This window comes from Mchenga conophoros, linkage group LG3 (assembly GCF_057382185.1).
Source record: "Mchenga conophoros isolate Kocher_MC1m ecotype Shallow Benthic linkage group LG3, M_conophoros_male_GT1.1, whole genome shotgun sequence".
Classification (NCBI taxonomy): domain Eukaryota; kingdom Metazoa; phylum Chordata; class Actinopteri; order Cichliformes; family Cichlidae; genus Mchenga; species Mchenga conophoros.
Genome location: NC_140528.1, coordinates 25585442 through 25600104, shown reverse-complemented (window position 1 = coordinate 25600104; position 14663 = coordinate 25585442). Strand labels below are relative to the sequence as shown.

The 14663-nt window shown below is 39.3% G+C and overlaps 3 protein-coding genes across 3 annotated transcripts in view; 2 read left to right on the top strand and 1 right to left on the bottom strand.

Annotated features, from left to right (window-relative positions):
* LOC146577848 (ras-related protein Rab-39B-like) overlaps positions 1 to 14663 on the bottom strand; it is a 60059-nt gene that overhangs the window by 10353 nt on the left and 35043 nt on the right. The gene's annotated exons all lie outside the window — the stretch shown is intronic.
* LOC146577853 (GTPase IMAP family member 1-like) lies at positions 435 to 3444 on the top strand. Its single transcript, XM_085255804.1, has 2 exons — positions 435 to 541; positions 1695 to 3444. The coding sequence occupies exons 1-2, from the start codon at positions 535 to 537 to the stop codon at positions 3074 to 3076; spliced, it is 1389 nt and encodes a 462-aa protein (XP_085111930.1). The 5' UTR covers positions 435 to 534; the 3' UTR covers positions 3077 to 3444.
* On the top strand, positions 11676 to 14333 carry LOC146577852 (GTPase IMAP family member 7-like). The gene is made up of 2 exons (XM_085255792.1): positions 11676 to 11726; positions 12468 to 14333. Exons 1-2 carry the CDS (start codon positions 11720 to 11722, stop codon positions 13421 to 13423), a joined length of 963 nt encoding a protein of 320 aa, XP_085111918.1. The 5' UTR covers positions 11676 to 11719; the 3' UTR covers positions 13424 to 14333.

The following is a 14663-nucleotide window of genomic DNA, read 5'->3' as shown; positions in this document are numbered from 1 at the left end:
AATGCAGCAACAAATGAGACTAAATAAATCAAAAGAAAATGCAGACGTTTGTATTTTGTTAACATAAATCCAAACTTTGAATAAGTTATATGTAGTTCACAGAACAAAGAATTTACGGAGTTAGTAGTGTAAGGTAAGGATTTAAAGGCCAATATAAGAAGTATTCATATATTCAAGCAGAAATAAATTCCACTTTTCTGAAGAATAGAAATAAAAATATATTTTTAAAAATCTGTAAGGTCAATGAAATACAGCTTAACTTTTTCTTTCTTCTTGTATCATGTTTTTGGGTCATGTAGTTATTTATTATCTTTATCTCTGTGTTGCAGCACTGTGGATTATTATATGTAAACGTACACTGTGCGCAGTGTTTTGTTCACTTACTCTGGCTAAAACCCAGAGAACAAGTTAGACAAGTAGCAGAAGCGAAGCATAAGGTAAGTCCGCAGTACGAGAACAAAAGCAAACGACTCACTGCAGAGACACGTCGGGAACCAGACTACATTTTTGACAGATTTCTATTTTCTGGAGAGCATGGAGGGTAAGTAACTATTAAATAGTCATTACTCCAACGTATGAGTGTTTGTCACTCTAGTAATCAAAATCCTAAACTGTGACCTATATTTTTAATTAACTGAGTTAATCTCAAGAACTATTTTGCTATGAAAAATGTTTAACAGTATTGCTGCTCTAAGCTTTATCAATCTTATAAATACAAGCAAGATTTCTGGGTATCAAGGCTTGTTTGCTGACACATGGCTTGTAGTGTACTGCAGTAAGATTTCTTTTAAAATCTCAAACATGCTTTAAATTTACTTTGTACTTGCATCTGTTTGGTTGAAGTCTCTATATGCAGCGTAATCACAAGGACCAATAAATGACACTGATGAATGATTAGCTAAAAGATTTCAGACACTCTTATGCTGTAGATGTCAGTGATATTTTCCTTCAAATCAACCAGAATGATACTAGGTTTGAAGCACATTTCTTTGTGTGTAATTTAAAGCAAAAAACAAACAATACAAATCACCTCTTTTAATTTATTAACTGATAAAAATGTTTGTTGGTAAAGCGAGTCCAGAAAGAGTTGGGATTTATAACTAATCTGTTTTGTTAAAACATATATGTGACATTGTTCATGCAAAATTTTGCATGTAATTTTTGTATGTACCCTATCCTTTAAGGAGATAGGGTACATACAGACACCTATATCCCCCATGTCTGTTTAACACTTTGACTCTCCAAAGCGTGATAAAGACAAGCATGCAGAAGTTGCAGTAACACCAGAGGGAGCTTTTTTATTTCAAGCCAACACGAAAATAATTGTGGGAAATAGTTAAAAAAAAAATTAACATATTTACATGTATATACATATTAAGCTTAATAGTTTGTGACTGTTAAGGACTATTGAATGTACTTATGCAATTATGATTTTTTGTTCATTACTGACTTCTTAGCTTAATATATCATCGCTCCCTGCTGGTCACGCAAATTCTTCATACATTTCCATTTCACGTTTTGGAGAGGCATGGTGTGAAATAGACACGGTGGTCCGGCATGTCTATTACATGTTTTGCTGTGATACTGGGTTGATAGATTTTTGATCTGAAATTTGAAAATCGATCAGAGATGTCAGGAAGCAGATGAGGTAATGAGTTAATCAGATATTTTCATCTATTCATTTTTTCTTCCAGTGACAAAGACAAGGAGGATTGTCCTGCTGGGAAAAACTGGAACTGGGAAAAGCAGTCTGGCTAATACCATATTTGGCGAGACCAGATTGAAGATTAATCATTTTAATGACTCAAACGCATGTTTGTCTCAGAGCGAGACCAAGACTGTTGATGGAAGAAGCCTAACTTTAATCGACACTCCTGGTTTCTTTGACCCAAGCAGGTCTGAGAAGTTGGAGCATGAGATGTTGAGCTGTATTACAGAGTGTGCTCCGGGTCCTCATGCTTTTCTCATTGTGCTTAAAGCAGAGAAATTCACAGAGCACGAAAAGGCTGTCATCGCACAATTATGTGAGCATTTCTCTGAAGATGTTCTTAAATACGCTGCAGTGGTTTTTACTCATGGTGACCAGCTCCCTGAAGGAATGAAGATCAAGGATTTTGTTAATGAAAGTGAAGCTCTGAGTGATCTGGTGAGGAAGTGTGGGAGTCGGTGCCACGTCATTGACAATAAATACTGGAAGAACAACCAGGAAGATGAATATAGAAGCAACAAGTTCCAGGTGGCAGAGCTGCTCAATAGCATAGAAGATATAGTGACAGAAAACAATGGAGGATACTACACTAATGAAAAGCTCCAAACACTGGAGACAGAAATACAAAAAGAGGAAAATCGGGTTAGAAAGTCAGCAGAAAATCTGTCACAGGAAGAGATTAGAAAGCAGGCTAAAGTTAACATCATTAAGAGACACATGGAAAATGCACAAAAATCATGGCTTAAATATTTTGTGGGTTTTGCTGTCATCACAGGATTATTTGCAATTGTCTCAGCTTTGTTGATCAAATCAAAGTTTGGAAAGGGATCTATTCCACCTGTTCCTGTTCCATCTGGTCCCTGTTCCATCTGTTCATCTGTCCCTGTTCCATCTGTCCCTGTTCCATCTGTTCCATCTGTCCCTGTTCCATCTGTCCCTGTTCCATCTGTTCCATCTGTCCCTGTTCCATCTGGTCCATCTGTTCCTGTTCCATCTGTCCCTGTTCCATCTGTTCCATCTGTCCCTGTTCCATCTGGTCCATCTGTTCCTGTTCCATCTGTCCCTGTTCCATCTGTTCCATCTGTCCCTGTTCCATCTGGTCCATCTGTTCCTGTTCCATCTGTTCCTGTTCCATCTGGTCCATCTGTTCCTGTTCCATCTGTTCCTGTTCCATCTGTCCCTGTTCCATCTGGTCCATCTGTTCCTGTTCCATCTGTTCCATCTGTTCCATCTGTTCCATCTGAATCAGTCCCCATTCCAGTCCCAGAACCTTTTGAAAAGGAAGTTGTGGGGGGGTTTGAGGCCATTTGGAATAGACTTCATGCTTTGTATGAGATAATATACAATCCATGGAATCCATTTGAATAAACACAGATCCACAGCCATATAATAAAACAGCCTAATCATTATACATATAAAGCTTACATAAAAATATTGTCATTAATCTGTGTGGGTAAACCATTGTATTAAAATAATTTGGCCCATTTGCAATCTTTATGGAAAGAATAAAGATTTTATTCTGTTTTGCAAGTTCCTGAATATGTTGAGTAAATACAAAGTAGTGGCCATACATTAAAACATGTATGATAAAATATAAACATGTGTTCCTGGCAATTGCAACTTGATTATGAAATTGTTTGATCTTCTCAGGTTTGTGATGTTTTAAAGCTTTTATATGCAGAGGTACCAGCAGCTTCAGAGGACCTTTACATAATCATTTACATGTTCTGTGCATCAATAAAACAACTTTTTAATTATGTGACTCAGTTTTTTTTTCACGTGTATTTTGTATGATTCATTGATAACAATTCCAACCAAACACCCATCCTGTTATCAAAAGGTATTGTCCGTGTATTTGTAAATACACAAGTCTGCCTGTAAAGTTTACCCTTAAACCTCTTTGCCAAACACCAAGTAATATGTTTGTCTTGGGATTGTTTGCTTATGACAATGACAAAATTTTATTTCACATGTATTAAACTGCTTTTTACTATTACTCATTAAAACACAGCTGTTGTTGATGGGTGCATAAAATCCATCAAAATATAGCATATTAAGTACATTTTGCTATTGAGTATTTACTATAAAGTAAAAAATAAGTAATTTAAGATAATACATTAAATTTCTTTCCATTCCATTCTGTTAGACAGACAGACTGTATTGTCGTTTAAATTGAGACCTGCAGTGCATATAAGACTTTTTTCTTCTATTGGCTCCAACAGTGTGAATGCATGAGCTGACCGTTTTAAACTTGAGGAGAACCCAGTCACCTCACTATTAAGTGACCGTGTAAACCGTGGCGGTGGTAAATAGATTGGTACAGGAAACATTTCTTATACTCAGAACATGTTATACAGTTTTCCTCATTCCCAGTTACTTTCTTTCAATGCCAGTGTGCTTTTCTATGTAACATTTACAACGGGGTTCAGTATCTCTCCTGACGATACTTCAATATGCAGACTGCCGCAGCCAGACATCGAAGCACCATCTTTCAGATTAGTGGAGGATTAGCAGATCTACCTTCTGAGCTACAGCCACTAATAACTGACTTGTGACTATTGGTATTTGACCACACCTGAAACTCAGCATTGTGACTGTTTCATTTTGTATTTGTACAGTTGCCAAATAGTTTGACCTTACCCAGAAACAAGTTACTCCACCCGAAAAACGTGGTATTAACATTCAACTGTCACCTTCCAACTGCGGCCCAGAGTGTCTTGTCATTTTGACTGTGTTATGTTTCATATTCTTGAAGCTGTGAGCAGGAGTTCTAATGCTACATGGTGATCTAATCATACTATTTCTTCTATAACTACTTTTGAGCATCAAAATCATGCAATATATATAAGATTTTCAGTCACAAAACCATATAACTGTCATATCTGTGACACAGAGTACTGAGGAAAACCATATTCCACTGGATGTTTTATGAGTTTTCTGACAATTTTATTGGAGAAAACATGAAAATGGTTTTTGTTTTTGAAGAATCAGGATTCATAATAGGTGGTGTTAAGGTTCAAAATATTGGGGATGGAGACAAGAGAAAAAACCACAATAACAACACTGGTCCGGCCGGGTTGAGTCAAACGATGATTTAATGATCACACACGTGGGAGATGGACACTGATGCAGACAGCCTCAAAATCTCAAAATGGTGGAGCATTGCTCAAACTTTTATAGCCTCTGGTGCCTCCACCTTATCATACAAAGCCTAAACATTCACATGCTCTCTCTCACACAGCGCCTGAGCTACGACCTTGGCTCCCTGTTTATCTGCTCCTGCTGAAATGGGGCAGAAAACTCCAGCACACTCTGTTCTCTTCTACTCAGACAAATTAGACAATAACCTTCTGCGAACAGTATTTCTTATAACTCAGCAATATAATGCATCATAAAACAATATCATTCATTCACAACAAGTCAGCAATTTAATGTAATGCAAATCAGTTTAACTAATGCAATAGTTATCAGCTTCTTCTAATTCAGGAGAATAATGCAAACTAAAACTACATAATAATTCACAATCTTTAATTAGGGGTATAACATGGCATAAAATAATATCATAATTTTACAATTCCCCCTGATGAGGTCATTAGAATAATGACCTCACAAACACCCTGTAGCCCAGTGTGGCCGGGTTCATCTCTTCGAAATAAAACTCACACCATTCATTCATCATTTTCGCTCTGTACCACTGCTCCTTGTTAGACTGTGTGAAGCACAGTAAACAATTCAGTGGAGGCTTTGAGCCATAAACAGACATCACGCACAGACATTGTTTTCATTATCAAAGTGCTTCAGACCATGTCCTCTAAATCTACACAAATGCCCTCTGCGTGGCATGAAATACATTTAAGCAATAAATAATCAATCAGTTCTTGCTGTTGTAACCAACTCCGTATTTGGATGTTTGTGTGCAGCATTTGTTAGTAAAGCATTCTTCATTGCATCAGCGTGTGTGTGTGTGGATCACTTCTCAGTTCATTGAATCAACATTTTAATTTGTGTGTGTGTGTGTGTGTCATTTCTCCCTCAATCAACGAGTGCATATGTTCATATGTATGTTTCTTTTCACTCTGAGTCGGTGCATGTAGATGTGTGTGTTTGTGTGGGTGTTTGTGTTCATCACTTTCCTGTTGTAGTGTTCTGGGTAAACCACGGCCTGAAGCGTGCCCTGGGTCCTGCCCTCCTCCTTTTCAGTCTGTTTGCATCCATTGGTGCTGCTGCTCAGAGTTCTGTCCATACTGGTTCTGGCCCCAATTGAGGCAGTCCTTTTCTCCAGTGTCCAGCATCTTCTCCTTATTTCGCTCCTCCTTTAACTTGACCCTTTTGCTTCGGTCTTCCTTCAGGGTTTTGATACGCAGCTCAATTGTCTGGATGTCCGTTTGTTGCTTGCAGAAGTGCGACTGCTGTCCGTTTGTTTGCAGGTGGAACGGCTGACACCCAGAAGGTGTATAGGAGAGTCTGCAGCTTCCACCTCCCCAGTGGAAGACCTCAATCTTTGTTCTGTTAGTTTAACACAGGCCTCAAGGCTCTCTGGGATCCCTGCTTGCACTCTCAAGCCCACGGCTGAGGTCGTAGTCGTGGTCCCATTCCAGGGGAATGGAGTCCATGGTTGTTTGGGTGTCTCGGCCCGAGCGTTCAGTCCAGAGCTGGGCAGCCCAGGACGCTGAGCGATCGGAGGACGGCAGAGGCGACAGGAAGCCATCCCCCTAACGTTCGCTCCATAGCAGACCGGACAAATCACACTGCTCATCTAGCTCCAGGATGCTCCGGCCTGATTTCAAGTCCGGTGTCTTGGACTCCAAGCCTGATGGGTTCGATTTTCAGCTAGCTCCTCCTGGGCCATGCTCAGTTTCTGCTCTGATGCCTCGAGGTCTTATTGAGGGCAGAAACCTCAGAGTCTTTTCCGTAGAAATCAGATTTAAGTCCATTGATGTTATCCTTGCTTTGCTCCACGGCCTTTTGCGGCTCTGCTGTTCGGCTCTTCTCAGAGGTCAGCTCCTGGCCGAGCCCCGACACCTGTGCCTTCAGCTTATTTTCTCCTGGTGTTTTGTCCATTCTGAGGTGCCTCCTGACCTCAGTTACTCCTCCTGTCTCTGGCACGCCCTTTTTGCTGCCCGATGGTCATTGTTGGTCCGTCACTGTCCTGCACAGTTTTAATGCAGAGTGGTTAAGGTCAGCATGGTTTTGCTCGGCCTCACTTTTCATCTGGGCTTAATGGGCGTCTCGTCACAGCTCTGTCAGCTGAAGCTGTCTTTTTCCATATGGCAAGAATGTAAAGAGTGTGTGAGAGGGGTGTGTCCAATCAGGCACAATGCTGGTGGCTTTGCGAGTGCCTCGTTTTCCAAATCCAGATGTTTATTTGTCACGTACACAGCAACAGAGAGAACAGTCTGTTGTTGGGATGGCTGAGGTCCTTCACGATCTTCCTGGTCTTGGTCCAGCACCGCCTGCTGTAGATTGAGTGCAGGTCAGGGTGCTCGGAGCGGATGGTGCGCTCAGCTGATTGCACAACCCTCTGTAGAGCTTGTCTGTCCGGCATGGTGCTGTTCCCGAACCAGACAGTGATACAGCTGCTCAGGATGCTCTCGATAGTTCCTCTATATAAGGTGGTCAGAATCGGTGGTGGGAGGCGGGCCTTTCTCAGTCTTCTCAGAAAGAAGAGACGCTGACGGAAATCTCCTCGTGTAGTGAAACGGGCCTTGGATTTAACGCTCTCCGTCTCTGCTGCATGAGATCATTTTCCTGCAGCACTGTTGACATTTTCAAGTTGTTGTTGCGGGTTCAGCTGCTTTAGCATTTGGTCAGGGTCACATCAAAGATGGTAGAGGAGAGAGCAAAGATGGTAGAGGGGAGAGCAGGAGTCCAGGGTCAGCCTCGGCTTTTCCGGGCCGACAAAGCAGCCTGTAATCAAGCATAAAGAGAAAAAACAAAACAAAACAAAAACAAACGAACAGGAAAATCATGTTGTATTGGCTGTGTTACTCAGAGAGGGGAAAAACAACGGGACCAGGCCCTGTGTCAGCCTTCTCTCCCCCTTTTTTTGTTTTTTCTCACCATATAATCCTCTCATAACCCACCAAGCTGACAGGACAACACAGGTACATGTTAAAATTCTTAAGATCATGTTTAAAGCACAAAAATGGAATTTTCTTTCATTTAGTAATCACTTGTATTAATCAATCAGAAGAAAACATGTCACAATTTGACTTTTATCAACCACTAAATTTGTCGTGTTATCACTGGTTGTGATTTTTTTTTGAAGTTAAGTTGTTGTCCTGCAACCCAGAGGGTTTATTTGTTAGTAGTGGATAAACTTTATTGTGTAACGGCGGGTGTATGTTAAGCTTCACTGCTTTAAAGTTGCTGGAAAATCTTCACATGTTCATGGGTGTAAGCTGTTTCTTCATTGCGTGTATGTGTGTTTGTACATGGGCTAATTTAACGTTTTTTCTCAAACGAGGCATTTCTCTAGCACGTGCCTCTCTCTCACATTTCTCTGCTTGTGTGTTTTTATTTCACCTTTTTGTTGTGATGCTCCAGGCGCCTTCCCAACCTCCACAAGTCTGTTGGCCGCAATTTTATGTGTTAAAACTTCTCTTAATTTCTCCTTTAATTCTCTGCTAGCTGCTGTCTTTTCCACAGCTGCTGATTCTTGCTGAGTTTGGTTTCCATTACTATAATTTTGCTTCGGCCGCCGTGCTTGTGGGGGCAGTTGGTCCAGCCCCATAGCCACCTGTATCAACACACTGAGAGATTTATTTAATATCATTTTCATCACTGTTAAATAGACTAGCAGGCAAGACGCCCACCTTTGCACTGCAGACTACATGCCAGTCTCCCAACACACTCCTCTCTGAGTTTCAGCTTTAAAACCCAACCTCATTCACACCCTAGTCATTCAAAACATGTAATTTTTCATTTTTATTTTTTTTTTTAAAATTTCAGATCATTTTTAAAATGTTTGTCTAAAATAGCCATATTTTAACAGAAATGGTGTGAAATGGATAAACAACATTTGTATCTTTGTGTTTAACTTGTGCTTGTGTTCGTTGTGCATGAGACAGCATGTCCCTATTAAAATGTAGCTTCTGACTCATATTCAGACCATATGTGGCTGATTTTGATTGAATTATTTCAAATTCTATGTATTTGTATATGCATATTAAATATGCTACAGTTATTACAGGACATTGGAATTTAATCAATCAATCAATCAATCAAGGCTTTATTCGCCACGTGCAGGTTGCCCTGCAGTGAAATAGGACAAACCCCCCCCCCCCCGACCTTACATACACGACAAAGACATCACATGGGGATACAGGTCAGAGATCGGCAGCATTACAGAAAAAAAAAACACTGAAATATAAACTACAATGGGAAAGTACAAGAGGAAAAAAAGAGACCTCTACTCATGCTGGGCTCCTGGGAGGACAGCATGAGAACAGGAAGCAAAAGAACTCCTCTGCACAAAAAAGCACATAAATGTCCACAGCACAACATTATGGAACACGTGATAAGCCTCAGGGTCGGGTGGGGGGTGAGGAGTAATCCGAAGCAAACACAGCAGCCATCCTGCCCAGCGCTACCATTCCAGCGCGGGCTCAGACCCGCCGTGTTCCCAGGAGGGAACAAGCATCGGAGGCATTTGGAAAGGAAGGGGGGATGAGTGTGTGCATATCAGTGTATATGTATGTGTGTGCGTGTCCAGAGTTCGGCTGAGACAGTGTCCTTCGCCCTGCTAGGCTAAGTAAACAGTCTGCCAGCCAACACAGGTGGCCTTGCATGGAATGGGAAGGAACAGACTAAACACAGTCGTTATCAGGGAGTTTTTGTTCGGCTCCGGCCGTGCGACCGCAGCTGGTGCCGAGAGGGTATCCGCCCGAAGTGATGGTGCTTTTTACTTTAGTGCGAACAGCTCTACACACTGATTCATCGTTTAATGGTAAATGGTAAATGGCCTGTATTTATATAGCGCTTTACTAGTCCCTAAGGACCCCAAAGCGCTTTACATATCCAGTCATCCACCCATTCACACACACATTCACTTGATTCATTTAATAACTGCAGCTATGCATTAATGGAATTACATGTACATGTGCCAGTAACCTGTCAAGAGGGAATGAATGCATCACTCTTCCATTTTTCAAACTGAACTTAATTAAAAATATCTTCTTTGTTTGAAACTTGTTTAACTAGCATTGGAAACCGAAACATTTTACCACTCCCTTATTCAAACACTGAATTGTTCTATTTTTAAAAGCACAGAAGCTTTACTGCGCTGTTCAACACTGGGGCATAGTTATAAAAGCATCTGCTTAAAACCTTCTTTTTTTTTAAAGTTTTGATATTATATGTGGCTTTTTGGTTTTCAGCCTTATTACCATTTATTAAATAAACAAAATCTTGGGCAAGGGTTAACATGATGACCTGCTCTAACTGTACTTACAAGTGTTTTTTTTTTCATCTTTTTACCCTCGTCCATTTGCTAACTCAGGTTACTGCTTAGCTTTGTAGCAATGAAATTGTTTTAAAAACAAACAAGAATGAGACCATGATTACAGCTCCTTCTTAATTACATCCTAAAATCATTCATGCCCTCCTTTATGTCCAACTGATAAATCCACCATTTGAAATCTTGGTGTAATATTTTATTCTTCTCTGGGCTTCGACGCACATGTAAAATCTTTGTCTCATTCCTGTTAAATTTATTTAAGGAACATTTCTAAATTCCAAAATATCCTCAGCTGAACTGCAAAACATATTCATGCATTGGTGTCATTGGGTTTAGATTATTGTAATGCCCTGTTTGCCAGCTTGGACAAATCTCTTTTATGCCTCCAAGCAGTACAAAATGCTGGCCAGACTATAAATATGTTCTGGCAAGCAAACTCACAGAACTACTGTTTTATATTCTACACATTGGCTCTCAGTAGAGTTTAATGATTAATTAACTTCTGATTAATTGGAAAAAACTGAATGAAAAACTGAATGCCTTGCCATCAGGATCACCGGGATATTTCTGAAGTGCTCTGAGGCTCATTTTGGTCTGCTGTGAACTGTCAGTGTGATGTGATATAGAAACCGCATATGTGTAGTTTCTCTTTCTCTGGGCAGTCTCCATGACGCACACAGCGAATGACAAAGATCCATGTAACTCATGGCATGCAGCCTCTCTTTCTCTTGATGGTAACACACATTATGACTACAATTGTACTTTTGTACAGTTTTTGTGTAGTTATGTGGTTAGAGGTTCTCTCCTCCTTTCTACACTTTATTTTAATTACGCCCATGTAGTTTTTTTGGACTACATGGGCTTCTGATTTTGCAGATGGAAATTTAAGAACATGCAGCTAAAGATGTCCCTGGCCCTGATCCTGGCAAATTTAATATAAATTTTAGTGACCTCTGATTGACGTAACATGGTGTCATTACTGCCGACGTAAATTGTCATTTTTTTCTGAATGAAATTATAATTATAAATTTAAAAAATATTATAATCCATGTCGCGCCTAGCTACATCCTGCTTGTCCACGTCTTGTTCAGTCATGGCCTGCACTCTTCTAGCACGCCGCTGGTCACCTGCCATGCCACACCGTCACCAGTTGCCTGAAATGTTTCAGTCGCAGTCATCCATCTGAACTTGAATGTTGTATTGTGTCCCTTTTGTGTTTTGGGGGGATTGGTTTTGAGCCCTCCTGAAGTCAGCCACAACTGCTGCTCATCAGCCCTTGCCAGCTGCAGCTCATTGTCATCAACAGCAGCAGCCTTCCTACTTAACTGTGTGAAATGTACTAAAACAATAAAAATGTCATGGTCTTTTATATTTAGATGTGTTCTGTTGCTGTCTCACATGCAATTGGACAGTCTTAATAATCCCCACAATGCAATAAGCACTGCCAAGATACAAGCCAAACAGGTGCAGAACAAAACGAAAGGTGCAGTCACAAAGTCTTTGGGTTGTGAGTAATCGTGTGTCTCTGACCTGGTTTTGTTTCTTTCAAAAAGATGGATGGTAAGTTATTATCATTTATTCTGTATTAATAGTCAGCACAGGACACTTAACGCCATCTAAGAATAAAAATGTTTCTTTTCATTGTCAAGATTATTTACTGCACTGAATACCTAAACAAAATTTTTAAAGTAAAAAATATTAAGTAAATAGTATAGTATGTAAAAATAGTGTTTAAAAAATATTTTTTACAGCAGCTTAATAAACAGGATACGTTTGTTGTTTCTATTGCATCTAAATGCTATTTATCCTTTTGTATATATTATTTTATTACATTCTATTGCATATAGTATTTTATTTTATTTTATTCTATTCTATTCTGTACAGTTGTGTACAGTATATTGTTCTTATTGTATTCCAGTGTTCTCTAATTTTTGCTATATAACTTTGCACTGTCCACTTTCTGCTGTGACAAACAAATTTCCCACCTATGGGACTAATAAGGGTTATCTTATCTTATCTTAAATCAGTATCTAGCTGAACAACCAGGTCTAAACTGCACAATGGTCTGTGGAATTAAACTCTTTTCTACTTTTCCATATTTACTTGTAAGCCAAAGCTGACTGATTTGTAAAGAATATGCAATTCTACTTACACTTAAAAAAAAACAGACTGGACATTCATTTTTTAATTGTAGTGTCATTAAGGTTTAAGTGATATTTTACTGCTTCTATACTATTTCTTGCACCTTTCTAGACAGAGCAATAGATAAATAACTGACACTGAATCATTACTGTTTTATAGAGACAGCAAGAAGGATTGTGGTCCTGGGAAAAACTGGAGCTGGAAAGAGCAGTTTTGCAAACACCCTGTGTAAAGAGGCTGTGTTTAAAGTAGATCATACTGCCAAATCTGGAACAAAGGAATGTCAGGCAAAGTTCATGTCAGTCAGTGGAAGAATGGTACTCTTTATTGACACTCCTGGATTTATTGACACAAACAGGTCTGAGGAGGACATGAAGTCTGAGATATTGAGGTGTATCACAGAATGTGCTCCTGGTCCTCATGTGTTTCTCATTGTTCTCAAGGTGGAGAAATACACAGAGCATGAAAAGGCTGTAATAGACAAAATTAATCAATATTTCTCAGATGAAGCGCTTAGATTTACTATAATAATCTTTACTCATGGTGACCAGCTTCCTGAGGGAATGAAGATCGAAAAGTTTGTGAATGAAAGTGAAGGTCTGGGCGATCTGATCAAGAAGTGTGGCGGCCGCTGCCACGTCATTGATAACAAATACTGGAAGAACAACCAGGGAGATGAATACAGGACCAACCAGTACCAGGTGGCAGAATTACTCAAAACCATTGACAAGATTATTGAGGCAAACAAAGGAGGCTACTTCACCAATGACATGCTGCAAGAAGTGAAGAGAGATATTCAACAAGAAGAAGGTCGCATCAAACAGTCATCTCCAGACTTAACAGAAGAGGAAACTGCAGCAAAGGCAAAACAATCTGTGTTTAAAAATCTGTTGTCAAAAGCTGCAGGAGTTACAACAGGAGCTCTACTGGGTGCATTCTTTGGTGGAGCGATAAAATTAATGAAAGAAGAAAGAAGTCTAGGTTTAGCAGTAGGAGTAGTATTAGGAACAGCAGCAGGAGTAGCTGCAGCAAAAGGAATGATGGCAGACACATCAACAGCATCTGACACATCTGTCACAGTTCCGACTGGGTCTGCAGAGCCAGCAGCTGAATAGCATCAAGGTTTGAAACAGGTGATAGAGCTTACATACAAACTATAGCATTAAACCACATTTTTTGAATGTATAAAAGGGGGTTAGAAATTAAATCTCTGATTTTTTCCATCCTCTGTTAAGCTCTCAATAAAGTACCTTTAAAATCCACAGATGTACAGGATCAGTGTATATTGCTAGATAACTGGGCACAACTACTCACATTCACCTTTACAAGCTGCCATCAGAGAGTCATTATTAAATTTATAGAATGGGAAGTTTTGGAATCTTTTTGTTCATCATGATTCAATTTCTGTATTTGCACAGCATAAAGTTTCTTACTTAAGAGTTTTTGTTGAAGACTTAGTGTTAACATATAAATGAAGTAAGCCTAATATATGTAAGCATGTGAGTTTTTCCCTGTCCATATGCTATTGAAAGCCTTTATGTTGTAGTTGATATTTCAAACTTTACTCATGACTGTTTCAATTACTCCAGGTAAAAAAAATCTCTGGATATAATATTAATAGATCTATAACTTTCAAATAACTTTTGCTTTTGTTTTGTGATGTTTTCTTTGTTACAAATGATGTTCAATTATAAAACACCTAATTTTTTCACATGTAACCAAGTGTCTTCGATTTTTCTTGACAATATTCATCTTTTGGCTGGATGGACTTCATGTTAATGATGAGCAGTAAATAACTTTTACTTTCAGTTACTTTCATTTTGATTAAATAATTCAGCTAAACTTGTTGAACCTCCTCAGCAGGTTCAGCCAAACATGTTTAAGAGGCAGTGCCAACTTAAACAGTAACTTTCATTTTTACTTAAATTGGCTTCCACTGACTTCACTTCAGCTGAACCTGCTGATGAAGTTTAACAAGTTCAATTAGAACTGCCACAGCCATTTTCAAATCAGAACAGTAATGGAAACTGCTGGGATGAGTGGACAGACCACTTTAAGTTGTTCTATTCTTTTAAAAAAAGATTTGATCTTAAATAAACTTTATTATAACATCAGTGTTAATGCTTTTAAGTGTTGCTCATGTTGCCAGACTCCTATCAAAGTTTCACTTATTCAAAACAACGAAACAAGTTAGACATTGTCAGGTTCTTTTATGAGAGAAGATGAACTCAAGAAATAACTTTCTCTTTTCTTTATTCAAGCAGTCAAAGGTTCAAGTGAAAAAATGGCTGCCGTGTCTTTTGCTACCTCTTAGATCAAGATGGACAAAGAGCACCACACCCAGGCAGTAAATGC